General features: G+C 39.2%; 1 protein-coding gene across 19 annotated transcripts in view; it reads left to right on the top strand.

Annotated features, from left to right (window-relative positions):
* Positions 1-291: 291 nt before the first annotated feature.
* Positions 292-26,011, top strand: part of Hnrnpc (heterogeneous nuclear ribonucleoprotein C) — a 32,145-nt gene continuing 6,425 nt past the window's right edge. For 3 of the 19 annotated variants that reach the window (XM_036199119.1, XM_036199114.1, XM_036199111.1), the window contains exons 1-5: positions 292-427; positions 6,319-6,344; positions 20,106-20,385; positions 22,466-22,541; positions 23,124-23,171. In XM_036199119.1, coding sequence (XP_036055012.1) covers positions 20,145-20,385; positions 22,466-22,541; positions 23,124-23,171 — 365 coding nt within the window. In that variant the 5' untranslated portion in view covers positions 292-427; positions 6,319-6,344; positions 20,106-20,144. Of the gene's footprint in view, positions 428-1,040; positions 1,088-5,815; positions 7,042-20,105; positions 20,386-22,465; positions 22,581-23,123; positions 23,172-26,011 lie in introns of all 19 variants that reach the window. The other 16 variants (XM_036199108.1, XM_036199106.1, XM_036199101.1 and 13 more) reach the window with 8 other exon arrangements.

The following is a 26,011-nucleotide window of genomic DNA, read 5'->3' as shown; positions in this document are numbered from 1 at the left end:
GGATGAGAAGCTGTGCGCGATACAAAGGCGAACATTCCACCCAGCTTTCCGTCTGGTACAGTGACCAATGACCACTCTCCGGACGCTAAGTGACAGGAAACTTCACCAATTACTCACTAGCTTCTGTTACGCATGTGGAAATTCTCCGGATTAGGCCCACCCACTCCCGGTTGTGATTGGCCAGCGTTGTGAAGAGCGGTAGAGCAATCTAATTAGGAGCGGGAGCGAGAAAAGTCACAGCCAATAGGAACGCCCCTGGGAGCGGGGCGGGGGCTGGACCTTCGCCTCGGCGGCAGAGGAGCTCGGGGGCCATTTTGTGAAGAGACGGCGAGCGAACGGTCGTGAGCTGCTTGCCTGCTGTAGCTTCGGCGTCTCGGCACGGAACCGCAGTAGGAGAGGCAGTCTCTTCTCTCGCTCCATCTTCTCGGTAAGCGGAGGGGCCGAGTGCAGGGGAGGCGCTGGGTTCCCGGGCCCTGCGAGGGGCTGGGGGAGAGAAAACGGCCTCGCGGCAGCAACGGAGCCCGCGTTTGTTCCCGTGCTTTGGGGATTGGGGCCGGGGCGGGAGTCAGCAGGCCCCGGCTTGGGCGCCCGGTCAACCCGGTGACCTCCAGGCCACGGTCGGCGCCGAGAAGACCCTGTTGGCGCGCTCGGGTTTAACGGCTCCTTTCATTTCCTACGACCATTCCCGGGACTCCGGGGTGGGGTCGGGGGAGGGCATGGAAACGGAGAACGAGATGCTTGTCCGTGGGATTGAAGTTTTAATGCCGTAGCTGATCCCGTTCTCACCTTCTGAGTTCAACGTCGAGCGGGGGTGGGGGAGCGGTACCGTGATGATGTACTGGAAGCTTCTCAATTCCGGGCGGGCCACATGGCATCCAGGACGGCGTTTTAACAATAGATTGAGTTTTGCTTACTTTTTCTCCTCCCCCCCCCCCCCCCGTAGGAGTAAGTGGTAGGTGTCGGGGTGTTTTCTATTTGCCAAAGGAAGTGCCACAGATGAATCGTAATTGCAATAATTACAGCTTACTTTTTATCTGCAGGTTACAAATCACTTGAAATATATAAGTTAGTGGAACTTTGCTTTGAGGTAGGTACTGTCTTTCTCAGAGAGAAATGATACATGAAAGTGGCTGACAGTATCGGACTAAATTAGTAGTAGAGCAACTGAGATATTTTTAGGTAGGTCAAGTATTTTTACTGAGTTACTACTGGCATACTGTGTACAAAAAAGACAGTTGAATTTTCAGGGGAAGCTGATACCGAAATTAAAGGTGACAGGAAATTTCCAAGCTTGTCTTGGAAACAATAAAGACAAAATAATCTTTTCCAATATTTTATCCATCTAAACTTGGGGCAGTAAGCAGTTTCCGGCAGGGTGTGGTAATTCTTGCACTCTGGAGGCCATGAGACAGGGTCCCTACCCATTGCAAGCCAGACCTGAACTACATAGTAAGACCTTGTTTCCAAAAAATAAAACGATTTATTACTCGGTTGTAGGTGTTATTGTTAATGTAGTCCAGTGGTTGGTAGTGGTTAGGATGCAAAGTACCCCATACTCATCCCAGTACCAATGGTGTAGATTGTCAAATAAACTTATCTGGGAGTTGAATTTTTTTTTTTTTTCCTGAGACAGGGTTTTTCTGCAACTTGGGAGCCTGTCCTGGAACATGCCTCTGCCTCCCGAGTGCTAGGATTAAAGGCGTGCAGCACTCCCAGCCTGAGTTACATTTTTTTATTAGATAAGTTTATTAGAAAACTAGTTTGTCTATTTAACAAAGATTATGGGACTAAGCTTTGTTTAAACTAATACTATACAAATTTAATCCTTAAGCATACTTTGATAGTCCTGTAATTGGAGCACTTGATAGAGATAGGAAGTGAGTTCAAGGCCAGCCTTGGTATATAGTAAGTTTTAAGTCCAGCTTGAGCTACATGAGACCCCTTCTCAAGAAATACAAAAGCAGATTTAAACAAAACAAAATAACTTTTTTTCAAGACAGGGTTTCTCTATAACAGCTCTTTGTAGATCAGACTGGCCTTGAACTCAACAGAGATCCACGTGCTTTGCCTCCCCGCTGCTGGAATTAAAGGCGTGGGTGCTGGGATTAAAGGTGTGGGTTACTGCCCCATCCCACCCCACCCCACCCCGCCTTATATATAAGCATACATGTGTCTAGGAGTTTTGCTTTGAAGTGAAATGAGTAAAAGAAATAGCTAGGAAGTCATTCATCAAAAATAGAAGTTAGTATGCAAGACTACCAGTAGTAGTTGAAGTTAGAAAAACACCTGCCATTAAAATGTTGGACATGTAAGCCAGGTGGTGCACACCTTCAATTCCAGCAGAACTGGCTGATTTCTTATGACCTTGAAGCCAGCCTGGTCTACAAGTTTTTAGGCTTGGTGAGATCCTGTCTCCTCCCCCTTTAGCCCTTCAGAAATGTTAGAAATGTGGCTTCATGAATATACCAAGGTTTAAACTCCCAAGTTAATATCTGTTAGGAATTGAGATACAGAATATTTGAAATAGTTGATGATTTCTCAACTAGGTGAGCACTATAAAGCATTTCGGATTTGACCATATAAGAAGGGGTTAAAGATGAATTTGCAGGTTTTGGATCTTCTCATTTGCAATGGTCAAGCCATTTTCAGAACTGCTTGGTAGTGGTTACTCTTCAGTAGAGAAATAAAACATTTATAATTTGATCTCTAGCGGCTTGTGGTCTTATGGATGGGAGTGGAGTGACTGTTAGGAACAAGTAGGAAGTATATTCCCAAATAGTATAATATAATTGTAATCTTAAAGATATATTAAAGGGAGTGTAACAGTTGAAATAATCTTGGCCTGAGTAAAAATTGTGTTAAACTTGGCAGTAGCTAATAGATTAGTTTTAAATATCTTCATGTTCAAGCTCTAGAACAAAGGGACTTAAACTACCTATATTCATTTCTATAAAAAGGTGACAAATAAGCAGAGAGGTCTGGCCCCCCCCCCCCCCCCCCGTTTCCTAAATTATTACCATCTGGGAGGCAGAGGCAGGCAGATCAGTTGGAGGCCAGCCATTGCTAACAGATGAGATCTGTGTGTGTATGTTGGATGCCACTTGTTAAGATTAACCCACATGAGTCCATTCAATGGGTAATAGGGATTTATTAACATAAATTGAGGAAATACACTCAGTGAATACAGAAACCAAGTAAACACCTCTGTTCTGAGCGAATTCACCTGGTATTCCTGACCCTTCTCCCTATTAAGAGGTCACATTCTACAACAGGAAGCACTACCTCTCTAGGGATCCTATAGCTCAAGGTCATGGGTGGAGCAAATACCTACCACTACATATATATGTATTAGTCATTGCTATTAACCTTCAAAATAGTATGTCTGTTAATGGTCAAGTAATCATAAATTAGTGTTTGTCCTTAGCATTATTTGCTTATTTATACTCCATACACTAAACTCTCCTTGGAAGTTTTAATGGTTTTGTATGAACTAGATTTACTGGAGAATTGGCTGGTGAAAAACATTCCGATATAGCAAAACTGCAGGGTCCTCCCCCCACCCCCCAGCTGAGGACCAAACCCAGGGCCTTGCAAGCGCACTACCACTGAGAAAAATGCCCAAACCCTGCAGGCATTTTATTAGTACAGATTTTGAAAAACTGCAGTGGGTTGAGGATCCTGGTTAAATATTCACAATTCTCAAAAGACAGAAACTGATAGAATCAGTAACAGACTGCTGTGCTCTTTACTACCAGTTTCTAATTGAGTCATGGTTACCTAGATTTTTTTTTTTTTCTTTAGAGACAGGTTTTCTTTGGGTAACCCTGGTTGTCCTGGAACTAGCCGTGTAGACCAGGCTGGCTTTGAGCTGTGTGTGATCTGCCTGCATCTGCCTCCCAAGTGCTGGGATTAAATTTGTGTGCCACCACTGCCCAACTTACTAAGATATTTTTCCTTTTATTAAGTGCCAGGTAATGATTCTTATCCTCATCCTCTTGGTTGGCTTGACTCCTTTAAAGCATCCTTTTAGAAGAGCTTATCTAAAACCTTAATGGGATTTTTTGGCAGTATATCCTAGAAATACTTCTTAAAACTTGAGTTCTGTGTATGAATGTTTACATGTATGTATGAATGTGCACCCTGTTTGTGTATGCTGGACATGCAGGCCAAAAAGAAAGCATAGGATCTCCTGGGAATGGAATTACTTTGTGAGCCGCCCAATGGGGTGCTGGGAATCAAAGCTGGATCCTCTGTAAGAGCAAGTGGTCTTCCTTCATATGCTGAACCATTTTCCAGCCCCTGTATACGTGCTCTTTATTGAAAAACATTTGCTTTTTTAAAAAATGGATAATTGGGGAGAAAACATGTTGACATGAACATGTAATGTAATGCTTTGCTTTTGGGTGACGGGGTTAGGTGAGGATAGGGATGGTGGTTTTGTTTTTAGAGGGACTCACTATGTAGCTCTGGTACTCTGGCTGTCCTGGAACTCACTGCCTCTGCTTCCCTAGTGCTGGGAATAAAGGTGTGTGCTACTCTGTTCCGATTACATTGCCTACGTCTCGAGTATGTACTAAGGATTTTCCTTTATTGATGAACTATTGGGTTAACATCTTCAAGATTTAGGCACTGGGTTCAGGATAGTACCAAATGAAAAAATTTAATTATAATTGCCTCCAAAATACAGATAACATTCAAATGTTACTGTTCTTTCTACCAGGAAACTTAGTATATACAGTTTATATATTTGTATAAGCATGTCTATTTGAAATTGATCCTTAGTCTTAAAGAGTTAACATTACTTGTTCTGTTTGTAGTTTTTGGTCTTTCAAAATAAGAATTGAGCTTGATAAATACTTTTTAAAGGTTCAGTTTAAAATTTTAACTTAGGAAAGATCGGTAAGGGAGAATAAAGCCTCCCTCATGTCTAAATGATGGGAATTTAACAAGTCTTGTTTTATTTACAGTGAGTAGATTACTAACTGAATTTGTTCTTATAGCTGATGAAACAACCAGTTTGTGTCATGTACATTATTTCAGTTTTACATTATGTGTCAGATTCTTCATCCCTTGGGATTAGGAACACTAGCTGATAAATGTTATGTACGTTATTTCAGTTTTACATTATGTGTCAGATTCTTCATACCTTGAGATTTAGGAACACTAGGTGATTAAAAAAATGGAACACATCCATTAAGGACACTATCTTTATCACCTGTTTCATGACATAAAGTGTTCATGGACCCTTCCTCCATTTGTATGGCTTTTCACTGTCAGTGATGAATAAAAAGGGCTGGCTCCTTTTTAAGAACATCTTTCACCATGAGTGTAGAACCTTATTAAAGTCTTATGGTCTTTCACTCTTTGGCTTTGAGAATAGATGAGTCCCTTTTAGTGTATGTCTTCATGGTAGATAGACCATTCGCCTTCAGTCTGTGTTAATCACAGGAAAAAAACATGGCCTCAGGTTTGAAACCCATGAATCTGTTTTATTCACTTCATCTCCATTTGTTGGCTTGGTTTTTCTGTATTTCCTTCATTGCCCAAACTTCTGATTACAAAGCAAACATTCAAATGTATGCTCTTACCAATCCCCTTAAAGGGGATACAGACCTGAATTTAGTTAACTTCAGTCACATATTGACTATGAAAAAGTCACTAAATAGAAGTGATGATTCTCTAAAGGCTCTCTCCATCCCAGTGAAATGTTAATGCTTTACCAAAATGTGTTAGATGCAACAGACAGTTTTCTGTCTTGGGTTTAGGGCACATTTCTGAGGAACTATGACTCAATCTGTCCCTTCTCCTTTCACAGGGCAGCAAGGCGAACCCCATCCTTACTCACTGGAGCTCAGCTTTGATTTTTAACTTCCCTTCCCCACCCTTCCAGAACACACACATTCCCATTACAAAATTGATTTTATAAAGACATTTTAAACATAATGATGCAACTTGGTGTGCACTACAGCAAATATACAGGTGTTTTTTTTAAAATTATTTCCAAAACAGACACAAAAAAAACGGGACCTGGATTTAAGATGTAATTTTTAAAATTTCTATTTCTATTTTTTCTGCAGCAGTTGGGTTAGAGGAGGAGCCTTTTAGCCTCATAAACTGACCTCTCTACTTCCTCGTGTATTTTTAAGATTAATTGATGATGTGGAAAGGGCTTTGCTTGTCTGCTATTGAGAACATTACCCTTGGCGGTTTTTGTGGAAACTGCTTTTGGAAAAGAAAAGAAATGAACTTTACTGACTTGACATTTTTACACCTCCCGTTTTTCTAATCTGGGCTATTTTTATTTTTGTTTTTTTACAGTGAGATTTTTTTGATCTTCAGCTACAGTAAGTTATTACAATTTTTTTTTTACATTTTTCCTGACTTTCGCTGGTTTCCTTTTTATTGTTGTTACTTACTAGTTATTTATTATTACTATACTTATTATAATGGTGATGATGATGATGATAATGATGATTTTTAACCGGATTAAAGTGGAGTTTTTCCTGAATGTTAAGATTTCTTCAGCCTCCTGATTGACTTTGGAGTTTTCCATCTTGGGAGAGAAAGTGAAGGTGTTAGCATTTTTATAGTAGTTTGATCACATAAACCTTTTCTCTCCCAACCCCACCCTTGCCCTCAACCCCTTCCCCACACTGGAAATAATTTTACTGGCTGTTAAGTCTTTGACCTTATTTTTCCTGATCTTTAACTTAACTGTTTTAGAGCATCTCTGGACGTCTGTATTTTTAATTTTTTTTATTTTTATTTTTTTTCTTTTTAATCTTTCATTTGTTAAATTTTTAAACTGTGCTGCAATAAAATGTGTGTGGTACTATTTAACACCTATAATGGTGATGGCATTTTCCCAAAAAGCCATCTTCCTACTGTTTCCCTTGAAATCCCATCCTGCTTTTCCTGTACACTACCCCTCACAAACCACAAGCGGCAGCAACATGGATGCCCAGCCTGGAGCAGCATCAGCCAGGATGACCTGGAGCCAGGGGGGCCTTCGGAACAGATGTACACCCTTCCTGGGTGATGGTAAGAGGTGTGAGGTCCACTTGGTTTCATTGCAAAGACTAGGAAATAGACTCATTTAAGTTTAGATGATGCTTAAGTCAGAGCCCCTCTGGAAATGTCTCAAGCTAGACAATTCTTTCTCAGGTTATCTTTGAGCTGTTCAGAGTAATCTTTGGGATGTGGATGTATTGCTTAGTTGACAGTATGCCTAGTGTATATGAGGCTCTGAGTTTGACTCTTGGTACTCACTTCATGAACTGGGCCTGGTGACAGATAGGCACATCTATGATCCATTCAGAAGTATGAAATGTTGAAGGTCTTGGGGTTACATAGTTTGAGGCCTGCCTGGAATACATTAAACATTGCCTCAAAACAAAAAATACAATTTAGATTACATTTGTACATTTTAGATTATATTTATCTTAACACAAGTTGAGGGGGCTGGAGAGGTGGCTCATTCATTGACTAAGCAGAGCTTTGGCAGCTCTTTTAGAGGTCCTGAGTTCAATTCACAGCAACCTACATGGTGGCTCACAGCCATCTATAATGGGATCTGATGCCCTCTTCTGGCAATGCAAGTGTACATGCAGATAGAGCATTGTATATATAAAGTAGATAAATCTTTTAAAAAGATGGTGGGTGGTAGTGGCACGTGTATTTGATCCAGCACTCCTGGAAGGCAGAGGTAGGCAAACTCTTGAGTTTGAGGCCCACCTGGTCTATAGAGCTAGATCCAGGACAGGCACCAAAACAACCCCATGGATCCAATCACAAGAAATAGTAATACATATATAGTATTAAAATGCTGTGTCACAGGTTTTTTTTTTTTTTTTTTTTTTAAGGAAAGGGTAGACTTTATAAGATGTAATTTCTACATCTACAGCAATGGAAATTGTCCAGTAATGATGTGAAGCCCAGTTAGCTATTCCTACCTAGAGTGGTGTAGAGAAATGAAGCTGTAATAATGCAGTGGTTATTGAGGGCATAGGTAGCTGGAGTTAGGAATATTACTGGCTTGAAGACCCTGCTCCCCAAGCCCCCCCCCCCCAAGGGTTTCTCTGAGTAGGTTTGGTTCCTGTCCTGGATCTCAATCTGTAGCCCAGCCTGGCCTTGAACTCACAGGGATACGCCTGGCTCTGCCTCTTAAGTGCTGGATTAAAGGTGTGTGCCACCAATGCCTGGCCTGGAAAGCCAATTTTTAATTTACATTTCTTTTTGTGACATAGGCCTGGTTGTTCTGAAATTTACTATGTATACCAGGCTAGCTATTGTCAAACTCAGATTTGCCTGTCTCTGCTTCCCAAGTGTTGGGATTAAAGGAAAGCACCACATTTGGTAACTGCTGACCATTTTAGAGTTAATGTAGTAAGTCTCAACATGGACATGTGAGTATATCATGTGCCCTCTTAACTTGGACAAAATAAAATGAACACCAAAGGGGCTGGAGAGATGGCTCAGTGGTTAGGAACACTGGCTGTTTTTCCAAAGGTCCTGAGTTCAATTCCCAGCAACTACATGGTGCCTCACAAACATCTAATATGAGATCTGGTGCCCTCTTCTGGCAGGCAGAAGACTATAATAAATCAATCTTTAAAAAAAAGGATAGCATCAAAGACTAGTGGAACATTACTGGGAAAGGAATGAAAGTTTTCTACCTTTTCTGTATTGTGTTGCAGCTGTTCATTATAGGGTCAGTTTATATCTTGTCCTACATGTTTATTATTGAAGGTTATGCTTTTCTTGTTTGGGAGGTCAAAGATCTTGTCAGTAGAACCTCTCAGCCTACCTTTTTTCTTTTTTGGGCACACACCTTTAATCCCAGCACTCAGGAGGTAGAAGCAGGCAGATCTCAGCCTGGTCTTCAGGGATAGTTCTAGGACAGCCAAGCCTACACAAAGAAACTCTCCAAAAACAAAACAAAAGTAGAATTCAGCCTAACTTAATGATAGATGGAGTGAGAAATGATAACCTGTGATGAGGTGTAGATCTGTAGATGAATGCAAAAGTGGGTGTTTGGCTACATCAGAAGGCCAGCGATTTTTTTAAAAGGAAATGAACTGAATCTTAGGATAAGGCCAGATAAGAAATATGTATATGTTAGAGAGTATGGTGTGTGTTGTGTCCTCCCTGCCCCCCCCCCCCCCAGGGTTTCTCTATGTGTAGCCCTGGCTGTCCTGTAACTTGATCTGTATAGACAAAGCTCAGACAGATCCCCCTGCCTCTGCCATACAAGTGCTGAGACTAAAGGCGTGAACCACCACTGCCCAATGAGTATGGGCTTTTTTTTTTTTGTTTTGTTTTGTTTTTTCCAGTGAAGGGTAAAGAGAAGTGGTATGAAATTCTCATTTTTAGAAATTAAAAAAAAAATTTAAATGTATGGGTTTTTGCCTGTGTGTACATGCTTGGTACCCTCAGGGACAAGGCATTACATCAACCTAGAACTGCAGTTACAGGTAATTTTAAGCTGCCATGTGGGTGCAGGTAATTGAATATGGATCCTCTAGAGGTGTTAAGTCTCCAGCCTAAGAAGCAAGCACTTTTAAAGTGAATTTTACTGGGAGAAAAAGGAAATAATGGTTGAAGTCTATGTTACTAAATACAGTGATCAGTTTCTCAATCTCCATCTCACTTCACCTTTACCATTTAACCACCTATGCCTTTTTTTACTTTGCTTTCAGGTTGTTGCTGTTCCTTTAAGTATTGGAGTTGTACGTGACTCCAGTCCTTCCTTGTTTTGTACCTGTTTCATGAACGATTATTTCAGTTCTATGATTTTTGTATATTGTCTTGATTTCAAGTGATTGTTACCACATTTTAACAGTATGGGCTTTTTTTTTTTTTTTTTGCTTAAGTAGATTGGCATCTATTCTGTTATGTCTGCTAGGTTCACTTGAATATCATTCATACCAACTTCAGAGTATGTTGACTCACTTGGAATGCAGTGCCAGAATTGCCACCTTGTTTTTCTGAAGGCCAAGTACAGTGGCCTACAATGTGAGACCTTGTCTCAGAAAGGAAAACAATTATTTCAAAAACAAGTTATATCTAGACTGTTTCTAAAAATTGGTTTGTTTTGACCTTGGTTTACAAACTATGGTTTTATGTCACTTAGGCCAAAGACTGGTTATTTTTTCTTTCCTATCATGTTGTCAGCTTTTCATTTAAAACCATTTGCTGCCGTTTTCTCCCATGTCAGTTCATTGTCTCTAGTGTATTGCTTCTACTTTGTCCTCTGCACTAGTCTATTCTCAGAAGTGTCGGCTACATTGGTTCTGCTAAAATGTAATGATTGAAAGCTGGGCTTGGGCTTGAGATGGATCAGTGGTTAAGAGCACTGACTGCTCTTCCAGAGGATGCAGTTGAAATTTTCAGCACCCACATGACAGCTAACAACTGTCTGTAACTCCCAAGATCTGACACCTTCACATAGACAAACATGCAGGCAAAAGCACCAATGCAAATAAAAATAAAATAAAGATAAATTATTAAAAAAGAAAAAGTAAGTTGAGCTTGGTGTCTTACACCTATAATCCAGCACTTGGGAGGTACAGGCAGGATTAGAAAGGAGTTCAAGGGTACCTTAAGCTGTATAGAATTTAAAAGTGAGACCCGCTTCAAGGGGAAAAAAAAACCAAGTGCTTGAAACTTAGTGTATTCTTATTTCAGAACTAAAGTTAAATTTATACTGATCTTTCCCCTCTTCCTTATTGTTAACTATGCTGTGTTCTGGTCATGTTAATGGTCTGTTTCCTTATGTAGTCCTTGCTGGCCTGGAATTCAGAACAGTTTGCCTCTAGAGTGGTAGGATTAAAGTCTGTGCCACCACTCCTGGCACACTGGTCATCTTACTGTGTATTAAGTAACTGGCTAGGAACTGGTCAGATGGCTCAGCAGTTAAGAACATTTGTTACTCTTGGAGAATGTCTATATTCATTTACAAGCATGGGCATGATGGTTCCAATCATCCAAGACTTCGCTTCCAGGGAATTTGATGCCCTTTTAGCCTCTTAGTACTAGGCACTGAAATGGTATACATACAAAGCACTCACATGAAATACAGATTTAAAAAAAGTTGGCTATGTATGTTCTACTCCAAGGTCTTGATATTTCTCTTCTTTTCTATTCATATTAGTTTACTGTTTTTGTGGATTTTTATTCAACAGCTACCTTGTCAGTCACAAATTCACCCCCCCCTTTTTTTTTTTCCCCTCAGGCTCTACCACTGAGCTAAATCCCCAACCCTCTTTTTGAGCTGAGGACAGAACACAGGGCCTTGCACTTGCTAGGGAAGTGCTCTACCACTGAGCTAAATCCCTGACCCTGTTTTTCAGGCAGGGAAATCCTTTTGCTTCAGTTTAAGCCTTGGAAAATTTTTCTTTCCTTTTATTTTTCCCTGAGACAGTGTTTCTCTGTAGCTTTGCACCTTTCCTGGATCTCACTCCATAGCCCAAGCTGGCCTCAAACTCCAGATCTGCCTGCCTCTACCTCCAGAGTGCTGGGATTAAAGCAGTGCGCCACCTCCGCCCGGCTAAACTTTTTCAACTCAGGAGCTAGTAATTATTCATGTCCTTTTCCAACTTTTACATAGTCCTGCACTTTATTTTATCCTTATATTATGTATATAAAATGTAAATATTTGCCACTTGGCGTAGTGGCATACATCTTTAGTCACAAGTTCATCTGAATCCAGCCTATGTAGTGATAGCATGTCTCAAACAAAATCCTTGCTTATACCTGTATCTATCTTAATATTAAACCCAGCTCCTATATAATCTGAAGATAAGATGTTCTGTTTTGTTTTTCAATATAGTCCTCATCCTGGAAATTGCTTTGTATACGAGGCTGGATTGGAATTCACTGAGATCTGCTTGCCTCTGCCACCCAAGTGCAAAGGAACACCCAGCCAACTTAGTTTTTTACTTCAATGTTTTTATTCGGCATTTTGAGACAGGATTTCTCTGTACCCTAGGCTGTCTTGGAACTCTTTGTATAACAGGCTGCTTTTGTATACCAGAGGCCTGCTGGCTGCCTACCTAGTGATGGGACTAGAGGTGCGCAGTACCTCTTCTAGCTGACTTTTTGTTTCTATCTGCCTGCATTTGCATTTTAGTGTTGGGGTTTTTAAGGCAGTTGTCTCTGTGCCCAGCTCTTTAATTTAAAAACAATATTTTTGAGAGTACAGACTTAAAATCATTTGCACTATTTCTTTTTTCTTTTCTTTCTTTTTTTTTTTTTTTTTTTTCCAGACAGCTTTGCGCCTTTCCTGGATCTCACTCTGTAGACCAGACCAGGCTGGCTCTAACTCACAGAGATCCCCCTGGCTCTGCCTCCCAGCTGGGATTAAAGGCGCGCACCACCCCCACCCCCACACCATTTATTTCCTTAAAGTTCTCAAACACAACAAGAACAAAGGCATTCCTTAATTGTATTTTGCACAGTGTTTTCTGGTGTTAGAGGCAGTTTAATTCTTTGGGTGATTGTTTTGTTTGTTTGTAGCCCTGGGTACCCTGGAACTCACTCTGTAGAATAGGCTGGCTTCATAGAGATAAACCTGCCCTCTGGGTGCTGGGGTTAAAGGTGTATGACACCACTGGACTAGTTTATTGTTTATTTATCCTTAAACATACATTCATTCATTCATTCATTTATGGAGCTGAGGGCCAAACACAGGTTCTTGCACTTGCTAGACAAGCACTCTACCACTGAGCTCAATCCCCAAACCTTATTATTTATTTTTTTAAAGTTTGCAAATTCTGAGAAAGAGATCCAGGGCTTTGTACTTGAATTAACTACATCTATAATCATTCCAGTTTTGGGATGTGAGATTATCATTTTACTGTTAAATCTCAAATTTAGATAGAATGTCTTAGGTGCTACCAATCAATGAAGAATGTGGTAAGATAGATGTTCATGTTAAAAATTCATATTAAAAATAATTTAGCATTTGTTATTTTAATGAATTCACTTATTTTATGAGTATAAATATTTCCTTGCTTGTGTCTGTACCATGTGTGTGCTTGATAAATATACACATGGATTGCCTTGGGTGTCATGGAGGATACTCCAGAGCTGTCTGCTTTTTAAAAATTAGATTTGTGTGCTCTTGTCATGTACATGTACATCAGAGGACACTTATGAGTGGATTCTCTACTACTAGTGTGGTCGTTGAGTATTGAGCTCAGGTTGTTGGACTTGGTGGGAAGTGCCTGTAACTGCAGAGCCATCTTGTGGGCCCAGGCACTTTTTGTTTTGAGATAGGAACATTTCACTTTTAGCTTGCTAAGTAGTCTAGGCTTAAGTGGCCAGTAAGGTTGAACTCTGGTTGGTCTTCGTGCTGGGAGTAGTATCAGTGTGCGCCACTATTTTTGGCTCTTTTTTTCCCTCAATTAATTTAGGGGTGTGTGTATGCAGGTGCATTTAGATAGAGGTCAGAAGAGGGTGTCAGATTCTCTGTATGTGGAGTTACAGGCATCTGTAAACTGCCTTATAATGGGTGCTGAGAATTTAACTCAGATCCTCCAGAAGAGCACTAAGTACTCTCTTATTGAGCAGTTTCTAGCTCTGACTTGCTTTTTCTTATTGTGATCACATGTGAGTGCTGGGATTAAAAGCAAGTGCTACCTTGCCTAATTATTTTTTTAAGATTCATGTGTATGGGTGTTTTCTCTGTATGTGTGCTTGGTGTCTGTGGAAGCCAAAAGAAGGGTGTCAGATCACCTGGGAAGAGAGTTGTGTGCATGCTTTTATCCCAGCACTTGGGAGGCAGAGAGAGGCAGGCAGATCTTTGTGAGTTCCAGGCCAGCCTGATAACAAAGTGGGTTACAGGACATCCAAGGATATACAGAGGAACTCTGTCTCAAACAAACAAACAAACAAACAAAAAAGTGCCACCATGTGGGTGCTGGGAATCAAACTTAGATCTTCTGGAGAGCATCAAATGCTCTTAACAACCATCTCCTCAGAATCAAAGTTTAATTCTTGATTGATGGATGGTAACTACAAATACATTTAAGGAATGTGATTTTGCAGATCACAGTAGTTAATATTAGTTAAATGTTTCCTTTGGGAATTCAGAACCAGGGGTCTTATGTGTGCTAGGCAAGTGTTCTACTGAGGATACACTTGTTGCCCTTAAATATTTTAAAGTTGTTTTCACTAGAATGTTAATTATGTGATTGTATATGTAATGTATTTTGATTATTTTCATCCCTCATTACCTACAGTCTCTCCACCTCTCCTGATTGCTAGTCTCCCCTTCTACTTCCATTTCCTTGTGTGTGATCCATTTATTCACAGCAGCATAGAAAATGTCTCTGCCTCCCCAGCAACGTCAGTTGCCTGGAGATCCTAGGGGAGTGGGTCTTCATTCCTCATACCCCTCTTTACACATGTTGACTGGCGTTCATGTGGAGTGCTTTTAAAGATGGTCACAACAGCTTTGACTTATGTCAGTCTGGATAATGCCTGGAAAAGAGCATCTTTTCTGAAACACCCAAACTTCATTTTTCAATATTTCTTGGGGATTCATGAATTTTATTCCCACTTGCCTATAACTCTAGCCTGGCCATGTGAGAGGGATTGAAGAGCCAGGACAGTAAAGACACAAAAGGGACCTGGTGAGGTTGGGGATCTAGCTTAGTGGTAGAGAGCTTGCTAGACCCTGGGTTAGATCCTAGGCTCAAAAAAAAAGGACCTGGTAACCAAAGACTGGATTGTACAGGGAAAAGGGCAACTGGGGGAGAAAAGCTCAGCCCCTGGATTTAGGGCAGGGGTTATGGTATGCCAATCTGTACTTATTAACAGGGACTGAGGGATATTGGGAGAACCTGTCGGCGAGGTCTGCTTTGATTATGCTAATAGGCACCTCAGGCTTTTGTCTTGAGTTTTTGAGACTTAACATTAGAGAAAGATTTTTTTTTTAAGCCATGTTATTGTGCCTATAATGTATAATGTTCATCAATCTTGGTTCCTTCTGTAATTATGGTTGTTTTGACAGTCTTGCCATGTCAGTAAGGTTATCCTGTTTTGTGTTTTTTTCCTTTATTTTATTAAAAAGATTTAGTGACTATTTCTTGTGCCTGGCTAATTTCAAAACCTTACTTCATGGTTACAATGTGTTTCATGGATTTTTAAAAAAAATTTTAAAACCAGTATTTTTGATATTTGGTTATGTGGTATGTGTGTCTGTGTGGGTGTATGTACATGTGAATAGGTTCCTGCTTAGGCCAGAAAATTGTTGGTTCTCTGGAGCTGGAGTCATCTGGAAAAGCAGTATACACACTGCATACTCTATCTCCAGCTCCTAAACCTGTATTTCTTCTTTGAACTGTTTAGTAGCTTTGTCATTTACACAGAGCCAAGGAGACCCTTAAATTTCTGATCATTGGGCCTTGTCTTTGGAATGCTGAAATGATAGGCATGTGGTAACATGCCCAGTTTATGAAATGTTGACGGTGATTCAAGGGATTTGTGCCTGCTAGGCAAGTACTCTACAAGCACCTATGTCCATGTCCTCAGCTGAAGGAAATTAGTTGTGTATGTTTATCATGTGTGAGTACATGCACATATATAGAGGCAAATTGACATTGTTTGCCTTAATTGTTTTAAAATTTTACTTCCTGACTCAAGGCTTAGCTAGATCTTACCAAATTCCAGCTAGCCACATTCCCCTGGGAAACCTGTGTCTCTTCTCTGCCTTCTGAATACTGGATTGACTATACCTCTGCAGCTTTGTGCATTCTGGGGAATCTGTATTTGAGACAGGGCTTCTCTATGTAGCTCTAGCTGCCCTGGAACTTACTCTGTAGATGGCTGGCATCAGAGAGAGTTCTGGGACCTTTCTGAGTCTGCCTCTCCTGAGTGCTAGGATTAAAGGTGTGTACCACCACCACCGAAGTTTCTAAAGGGGACTATTACTATTTGTTTTCTTTCTCTTTCTGTCTCTCTCCCTCTCTCATATAACCTTGATAGGCCTGAGGATGGATATCTCACCTCTGGCATTAAAGGTGTATGTTCACACAGGCCAATAAAAATGAGGCTTATAATTAGATTGGCTCTTAAACTGGGCAGTAGTGACACACCTTTAATCTCAGCACTACAAGGCAAGCCTGGTCTACAGAGTGAGTTCCAGGACCGCTAGACCTACACAGCTAATCCCCATCTCAGTACCAAAAAACAAAACCTAAGCCAGGCTATGGGTAATACATCCCCTTTCTCTATATATAAAGAGATTAATCCTAAAGCCATGCATTCATTGGTGGTTCACGCCTGTAATCCCAGCACTGGGGAGGCAGAGACAGGCAGCCTGGTCTCCAAAGCAAGTTCCAGGAAAGGCTCAAAGCTAGACAGAGAAACCCTGTCTCAGGAAAACAAACAAAAAACCCCGACTCTTGTTCAGCATACAAGGCAGCTCATTATTAGCCTCTGAGAAGAGCAGAAGCAGACAATAATGATAGAAAAAAGTTGCATAGGGGATAAAAATCTAGGGAAACGGAGTAATGTAAGATAAATGGGAAGGGTCATCAAAGGAAAACGGACATATTAAATAAGATTATGATGCTGCTAGTATACAGATGTGCTTACATTCAAGAGTATTGGAAAACAAGAGTTTGTGGAAGAATAAAAACTTGCATAAAATTAATCTTCATAAAGTTTGACTCATTGATGCCATCTAGTGTCACCCAGTAAGTGCTGGGTAAATAGCTGCAGGGTGCAGGATGGAAGTTTACAGAAGATCCAGGCTTGATTCCTAGTACCCATGTATGTAAGCCAGTTCCAGGCAAATTGGATGCAATCTGACCTCAGGCACAAAGGTGAACACACATGCAGGCAATCATACACATTAATAAAAACATGTTAAAATATTGTCCAAAGAAAGAAATACCTATATACTTGAGGTTATAAGGCCAAAACTGCCCTGAATAGAGAATTACATGGCATACTAAAGATAACTGTCTTAAGTCTATATAGTACATTAGATAGTAAAGGAGTTCTACTGAATTGAATGTAGGCTAGTTTGTTTTAAGTAATATGATTGATCTCTACCACTAATGAATATATATACTGTAATTAGTCTATGTGATCAAAAGGAGGACTGTATCAAATGTCCAAGAGAAAATGCCCCCCCCCCTCTTTTTTTTTTTTGAGAAAATGCCTTTTTATATTTTTAATTTTATCATATGTATTGCTTGCTACATACATAAGCTGAAAACACTTAATGTGGACCATGCTGACTTGGAACTCTGATCTACCACCCTTTCCTTCCGAGTATTATGAAGGCTTGCACCAATAGCCACACTTTATGCCTAGGGAAACATCCTTGAGTGACACTGGTGGAACCTGTTAAGTCATCAATTTTGATTGATTAATTTTTTATTACTATTTCCTAATACATTATTAAGCACTTAAATACTTGAAAACTGGACATCAAACCTAAGGCCTTGAGGTTTGGGTCAAGACTTAATCTAACCTTGAAGGTGATTTCTCTTGAAACCTTTAAGACAGTGTGTTTTCCACTCGATTTCCCCCAGAAGAGGCTTGAGTTGTCAAACTAGCACTATTTCTTCGGGGTGGAGGTAGTGCCAGCAGGATTTCAGATCTAGGAACTTTGGCTTTCTCTTCAGAGGATTTGCGTTTAATTTTTAACTAATGTGAATATTGGAGATTGAGGTCTGTCTATCTAGTCTTGATGGGTTCTGGTGCTTCCATGGCAAATATTTCACTGAACTCCATTGCCACTAGGTGCATAATTTTTGTGAACCTCATGTTTATCTTGTTAAATTTTTCTGTATTGGTGGATCTTTACTGCTGAGCAGTAAGTAAACCAAGAGCTTTGATTCCCAACCCCCCCCCCCACCCCCCCCCACCCCCCCCCCCGAGCTGAGGACTGGACCCAGGGCCTTGCTCTTGCTAGGCAAGCCCTCTACCACTGAGCTAAATCCCCAATCCAAGAGCTTTGATTTTGCTAGGGGTGTCTTCCATTGCTTACATTTCCAGCACATAATTATGTATTGCTTTAAAACATGTTCTGATATTTTAATTTCCTTTTTTTGGGGTGGTTTCAGGGTGTAACTCTGGCTGTTCAAACTCAGAGATCACCTGCCTTGTCATGGAACTCACAGAGATCCGCCTGCCTCTGCCTCCCTAGTGCTGGGATTAAAGGCGTGCACCATCACCGCACGGCGATACCGCCATTCTTAACATCATTTTTTTTTTTCCTCTATAATTTTTTAAAGACTACCATGGTTGGAGATATGTATGAGTGATACTAAAAATAGAAAATTTTAGGTGGCAGACTAGGTAATACATTTAAATGCTAAGGGATCAGGAACTTAAACATGCTATGGGAGGCCTCTACCACACCACAGACCCCTTTTTAAGTTTGAATTGGGAATGGGGGTTCAAGATAGGGTTTCTCAGTATAGCTCTGGCTGGCCTGGAACTCACTCTGTAGACCAGGCTAGCCTCAAAACTCAGAGATCTTGCCCTTTTCTCTTAAGTGCTGAGATGGGTATGTACAACTATAGCCCACCTTTAGTTTTTTTTTTTTTTTTTTTTACTCCCTTGGTTACTTTTAGAAACTGGGTAAAATAACCTAGGTCCTTGAACAGATAGAGGATTTATCATTAGCAAAGATGGAACTCCCATAGACTTAGTTTAGACTTGGGGAGACAGGTCCATGAATTTGATGCAGGCTTAGTCATAAATTGCCTAGGGACTATGTTTAGATGACAGTTACTTTTTAAGAATGTTTAGTTGCTTCCTTTTACACCTCTTCTTTTCAGTAATTTGGCTCTACTTACCATTCTGGACTTTTGGTGGTGGTGATGACTGCCTGCCATTGAGACCTTATATTGTATGCAAAGTAGGGCATGGATCATATTCCTTACTTAATCAATTTGACCTGTCATTTATTTACCTTACACTAAACTAAGTGTAAGGGAAACAAGATGGCTTAGTGGATAAGGTGCTTTCTGCCAAGATGGACAACTTCAGTTTGATTCCTCACCACATGGTGGAGAGGAACAGGTTCTTGAGCGTTGTCCTTTGTTGATTTGTACGTGTGAGCAACTTTGCACACACATGTGCGCATGCTGTAATGTGGCCTGAAATCTTTTGACTGCTCTAAAGCTATTGAACTCTTCAGTAAAAATTTAAACAACAGGAGACTGCTCTGTTATGTTTTGTATTACTTAGTAAAACATACAGAAAAACATCCGCTGAGAATTAGTTTGTCATGGTTCACTTGAGGATAGGAAGGATGAAAAAAAATACTAGGCCCAGCTTAAATATTTAGTTATTTCCATACAGTAGGGCCCTATAAATTATTATGTATTTAAACTCTGATGTTAGGATTTACATTGCTAACAGGAAGCAAACAAAGGGTTGTGAAATAGAATTTATCTTAAATAAGAGCATCAGTGGGTATTTTTTTCTTTTTGTAAGACTATCTTACATGATGACCATTATCATTTTAACAGTTTGGTTGTTAACAAATAGTCTTAATAGACTAGAACCAGAGCTGTGTGGTGACTCAAACATAAAATTTCCAGGATTCTGAAGTATTTAGAATTCCAGTATTGAGGCATCTTTGCTAGAGTAGATCTGTCTGGGAAAAAAAGGATGAATGTTGTATTTTCTTATTTGTTCTGTGTCGTACACTGGCTAGTTTATCATCATCACCATCCAGTAGTAATATTCCAGGTGTAAAAAGTGCTTTTAGAGTAATTGTACCTGAGTGAATATTTGACCAGTTGGAAATACTTGCCTTTGTGTAAGTATACTGGAAAGATAAAGATTAAATATCTTGACTTGAAGATGATTTGAAGTTGGTCTGTTTTGAGAGAACTGAGACTTAAGACAGATCTGATTGTAGGTTTCTAACAACCAGGACTGCAGACAAAGGCAGACAGCTGATAATAAAGATTTTAGGGAGTTATAATTTGCTTAAGGATTTCAACTTTGAGAAGGATCTCTTGGAATTAATATAAAGGAAGATTGTGTTGCCAGTATATAAGAGGGATAAAATGAGTATTGTATTAATATAATACATATCTGTTAACCTGAATGCTTCTCTTTTGTTCCAGTTTTCAGCTTTGTGAGAAACCTTGTAAACAAAGGAGGAGATGGCTAGTAATGTTACCAACAAAACAGACCCTCGATCCATGAATTCCCGTGTATTCATTGGGAATCTCAATACACTTGTGGTCAAGAAGTCTGATGTGGAGGCAATCTTTTCAAAGTATGGCAAAATTGTGGGTTGCTCTGTGCATAAGGGCTTTGCCTTCGTCCAATATGTTAACGAAAGAAATGCTCGGGCTGCTGTAGCTGGAGAGGATGGAAGAATGATTGCTGGCCAGGTTTTAGGTGAGTTTTATAGTTTATAAAATTCAAGCTTGAATTGTTTTGTTTTACTTTTTCTTTTTTTAAGGCAAGCATACAAAGTGTTGGGTTTCATTATGGCATATTTGTACATACATATTATACTTCGCTTTTCTTTTTTTTTTTTGTTAGAGACAGTGTTTCTCTGTGTAGCTTTGTAGCCTCTCCTGGAACTCTTGTGGACCAGGCTGGCCTCGAACAGTGCAAGCTGTACTGTTAGGCTTAGAACCGGAGTGTTCATCTCCTACTGCAGATAATTGTGTTTATATCTTTACTGCTATATTCTCAGTAGAAAAGAAATGAAACCAGCCTAGAAGTTTTCACATGTATATGCATATACAGTGGAAATTTACTCAGCTATAAAGAAAAACAGCCTTGTGGTGGTGTTGAGTGCCTGTAATCCCAGCACTCAGGAGGCAGAGGCAGGTGGATCTCTGTGAGTTTGAAGCCAGACTAGTCTAGAGTGAGATCCAGGAAAAGGCGCAAAGCTACACAGCTACCCTGTCTCTCAAAACAAAGACAAAAAATAAATAAAAGAAAGAAAAATAAAAACAAATGGGCTGGATAGATGGCTAAGAGCACTAACTCCTCTTACAGAAAACCTGGCACTTAAAATTGTCTGTAACCAATGCACATATAAAAAAAAGAAACTCAAATGTAAAAATTGTAGGAAAATGGGTAAATAAGTACTGAAGTGAAAAGACAAAGTGTTCTTTCCAATGTAGATCCTTCCTTGTAATGTACACACCTTTGTATATAAATAGGTATATAGAAAGGAGACCAAGAGTATAAAAGAGGTGCTCAGTAAGGCAGGGAGAAGGATGTACAAAGTATAGATTTTAGAAACTGCTAAAAACACTGCTTGAAAATGTACTGGCATCTACTACTACCATGCTAATTAGGATATAATTGTATTTCTTTTTTGCTTGATTTGTTTCAGTTCCTCAGTGCCTCTAAGGAAAATAACTAAATTTAACATTGTATTTGAGGGTTTAAAATTATTTCTTTGCATTCCATTGGGGTTGTTGAATAAATATAGTGATATTATCTGAAGAAATTCTTTGTTATATAAAATCAACTTGATAGTTTGGTTCTGTTTACATTTTACTATATATAATGGATTACTTTTATAAAAGTAAATGAACAGACAGGGCTTGGAATTAAAGACTAGGAAAGCAAGTTATGAGTTGCACTAAGAATTCAACAACAGTGCATCTACTGGTGCTCATCTGAAATTATTCATTTGTGAAACTTGGGTCTAGTGTTTCATCATCTCCCCCACCCCTTCCCTGTTTAGGCTTAATTTGTTAGAACTAATGAGAAAATCTTTAACAATGAGTGAAAAAGTAAATCTTTGGATTAGTCCCTGAAAACTAGGTTGTATTTTTAAAAATTCATTTTCTTTCTTGGGTATTTTGTGAATCACCAGAAGACAATTGGCTAGAATCCTCTGTTATCTAGGTCCTGGGGACCAGTGTTAGTCATTACACTTGTTCACTCTTGTCCTTAATTTTGGAGGAAAATTGTTTGTAAGCACATGGACATGTCCTACTTTAGGTTTTCCCCTCCTCCAATGTGGGTAGTGGGCACAGAGCTAAGGTTGCCAGACTTAGGAGACAGGTGCGTGGGTAGTGGGCACAGAGCTAAGGTTGCCAGACTTAGGAGACAGGTGCTTTACCCATTGTGCAATTTTGACATGACTTGGGTATGACACTGAAATTGCTATGCTTATCTTTGCAGTTAGGCACATGTCTTTTGTGACATTTAAATAGAAACATTACTGGAAAAATGACCTGTTATTGGCTACTTGTGTTATTAAAGAGTTACTAAAGATGAATCAAGTTTGCAGGAAAGTTTTTGTGTCAAAACAGTACAGAAATGGAAGGCTAGCTCTGTAAAATCTTAACCTTGTAAGTGAGAGGGGAAGTTAATGTTAAACATTAGAAAACTGCAGTCTGAATGTACAGGTCTGTTTGCTTTGCTGGGGGATTTAACTCAGTCTCTTTGACTTGAAGTTTTTGTTATTTTTAACTCCCCTCCCCCCTTTTTTGGTCCTTTTTTCCAGATATTAATCTGGCTGCAGAGCCAAAAGTGAACCGAGGAAAAGCAGGTGTGAAACGATCTGCAGCGGAGATGTACGGGTCAGTACCAGAACACCCTTCTCCGTCCCCTCTACTCAGGTCCGGAACTTTATTATTTATAACTGCATTGTGTCCATCAGTGGGCATCTTCTCTGTGTTTTCTGGATGTGGGGAGGGTTAGTGAAATGTGTTTTATGTGCAAACTTGTAATGCTTATTAACTTGTGTTAACATAATTCCCTTTTGCCCGTATTTCCTAGCTCTTGAGATTTTTGCTGGTTAAAAATAATTTTAAATGTATAGCATAAATTCAAGAGGAATTTGTTAGGTACTAGGAAGCTGGGTAATAAGGAAGGGAAAGGGGATTGTGATTTAACAACTATGGTATTGTTATTTCAGTGTTCTTGGTTTGGCTCATAAGTTATTTTGTTGAAATTTTCACCTCAATTAGTAGTTTGATCACTGCATGTCCAGTGGTCTAAGATAACATGGAGGGCAAATGATTTGTTTGAATGGGGATTATTTGTTGCTAATCTTACTACTGATCTATTTGTTGTGGTTCGTTTGGCCTGTTTTCACCCGGTCTGCCTTTTGAAGTAACAACAGCAGCTCCAAAATAATCTTTTTGGTATTTATTTTTCAGTTCCTCATTTGATTTGGACTATGACTTTCAACGGGATTATTATGACAGGTATGTGTGGGGTTTTATTCTTTTTGGATGTTAATTAAAAAGCCAGAGAGGCTCTCTTTTTTTTTTCCTTTTTAAGTAATTAATGACATGTTTGAAATGCTGCTTTCCACTCAATTAAAACCTCTAGTAGGATGCTTGGAAATTCAGCCTCAACTCTTTATGGATTTGGGTGAATGTCTGAGCCATGTGTTGGATATCTACAATCCTTGGAAGAGGGCTTTTCAGATAAACTGTTGTTCCCAGGCAGGTGTGAGGTACCCAGCATTGGTACTGAGATCAGAACCTGGATCCTCTTGGAGTGCTTATTCATTTCATGAGCCATCTTCAATCCCATAGCATGGCTTTTTGTTGTTGTTGTTGTTGTTGTTGTTGATTTAAAAGTATTTTTCTTATAATGGAAATGAGACCTAATGTCTCCTTTGAAACATACCTTTTAATAAAATAGGACATAGAAAGTCACTGTATAATGAAATAGTAAATGGCTTTCAGAGCACCATTGCTAAGATTTGTAAGTGTGGAGTATACTATACTAAAAAACAGGGAGATGAAATGATTTCTTACACTATTCAATAGCATTACTGGACAACAATGAGAAATGACTGGGTAGAGTTAGATAGTATTGAATGAATTTGAGAGCTGACAGATTATCAGGCTACTAGTTGTAGTATATACATAACTTTTGTCCTAGCATTAAGTGGAAGCAGGTAGAGATCTGGGTGTTTCATGCAAGATGGAGCTGCATAATACACAGTGCATAAACGTACATTGATCTAAACACTTACAAAAATATAAATTTAAATAGAAGATGGGAAAGTGTCTCTGAATCTGAGACAAGGCTTGTAAGCTCTGTTTTTCCATTTAGGTGGGAAGTTGAATCATTAATATCTAATCTTTTAAAAAAGGAATTAATTAAATGAATTTTCATGGTGCCTGTACTGACCTCCATCATGAGCTAATGATGACTTTGAAAGCCCGATTGTCTCAAGTACTTGGGTCAGGCATAAGTTATCACATTGCACTAAACTTGGTTTATATGTATGTGTAAGACCACACACATATCTGCGGAAGACTGTGTAAATCATGATATTCCTGAGATGTCTACGGAGTTGTTTTTTGTTTTGTTTTGTTTTTTTTGGGTTTTTTGTTTTGTTTTGTTTTGTTTTGTTTTGTTTTTTTGAGATAAATTTTCTGCCTGACCAACAATTCTGATCTGCTAATCTCAGGGGTTGAAATCAGGTGCCAGAATACCTACCCTGCTTTGGATATTCTGGGGTTCAAGTTCAAGTCCTGAGACTTGTATGTAATTCAGTCACTTAACTGAACTACCCAACTTTTCAGGATGTTTGGTTTATTAGTAGCTCTATGTAGAACAGAAATTTTGAGTACATTGTCAATGTAGTTTGAGACTAAAATTGTTAAATGTGACCATGACACAACTTAAGTAAAACATAGCTCTTTCAACAGTTGAAGAGAGGTTTATTCTTTATTCCAGAACCTTTGGGAAATGTTACCTATTTTACTATTTCCTCCAGAGAAAATATTTTCCAGTTCCAAATAACCCTGGACTTTTTTAATTATAACTTGTTTTTATGTTCAAACTGTCTGTGTATTTCTGCTGTAGTTGTACATAGAATGTTTTTACATTCAAGAAAAGGGGGACAAATACTATAGAATTTCATACTTCCTGAACTCACAGGGTTGCTATTGTGACTAAGGCAAAGACTAAAGATAACAAATGATCCAAGTTTTTCATAAGTAGTCATTGTCACAAGTTCCTTTTTTTTTTTTTTTGATGATTGGCCTCCCCAGTGCTTGTACTATATGCCAACATCCCTATAACTGACAAGATTCTAAAAATCTATTCATACAATAGAAAATTAATAGTGAATTTCTGAGGGCCTGTGGCCATGCCTTTAATCAGAACAATTGAGGCAGAGGCAGATAGATCTCCAAGACAGGGATACATAGAGAAACCCTGTATTTTAAAAATGAGAAAAATTAATAGTGAATTTGATTAGTCAATCAGTTATAGACAACTAAGTATTATTTTTTAGTCAGGTTTAATCAATAGGGTGTCTTTTAAGGTGCCTGAAGCAGAGGAAAAAGGCACTAAACAATTGTGGGTTTTTGTTTTTGTTTTGTGTTTTGAGATGTGTCCTGCATTGGGTAGACAAATTTTACCCAAGATTTAACCTTCCTTTTAAGATTTATTAATAAAATAATTTCAGAATAAGTAGGACATTTTTAAGGCAGAAATGGTTAGGCCATAGCATTAGTAAGGGTTGTATTTTGAAGTTTCATTCTATGTTTAGAGAGACTCAGCTGATAGTTAGAAATTTTGAAGTGTTGGTACTGGTGTGACATGTTAAGAATTATGTAATATAGGTCATCACACCTTACGATCCCATGATTAGAGAAGAGAAACTTGGATTAAATGCCCAATAATTAACATTGACGAAGTCAGGTGATGGTGGCACATGCTAAATGGAGAACTATTAGGGCAAGTAAAAGTAAACCTTTGTTCATTATTTTTATTACTGGATCAAGGGTCATTTATTTTGTAGTCCAGAGTGGTCTTATTAGGATCCTTTCACATCTTTGTCCTTGGATGGGCATTTACAAATATGATTGTGTTAAAGATAGAAAGGTGCTTAAAATAAAGTCACAGGCTGTGTTTTGTGACTGTTGAAGCACTATTAACAGGTGACAATGTTTGAAATGCTGAAGTTTTGCTTTTTTACATATAGAACTGTAGGGAAGTGTTTTGATCAGTGTTAAGGTGAAATTGCTTAAGGACAAGACAGGTAGCAGGATATTTAATCATTTCTTTTGGGGGGGTT

This window comes from Onychomys torridus, chromosome 9, assembly GCF_903995425.1.
Source record: "Onychomys torridus chromosome 9, mOncTor1.1, whole genome shotgun sequence".
In the NCBI taxonomy this organism is placed as follows: Eukaryota; Metazoa; Chordata; class Mammalia; order Rodentia; family Cricetidae; genus Onychomys; species Onychomys torridus.
Note: the sequence above shows the minus strand (reverse complement) of the source record. Positions and strands in the feature narration are given on the sequence as shown.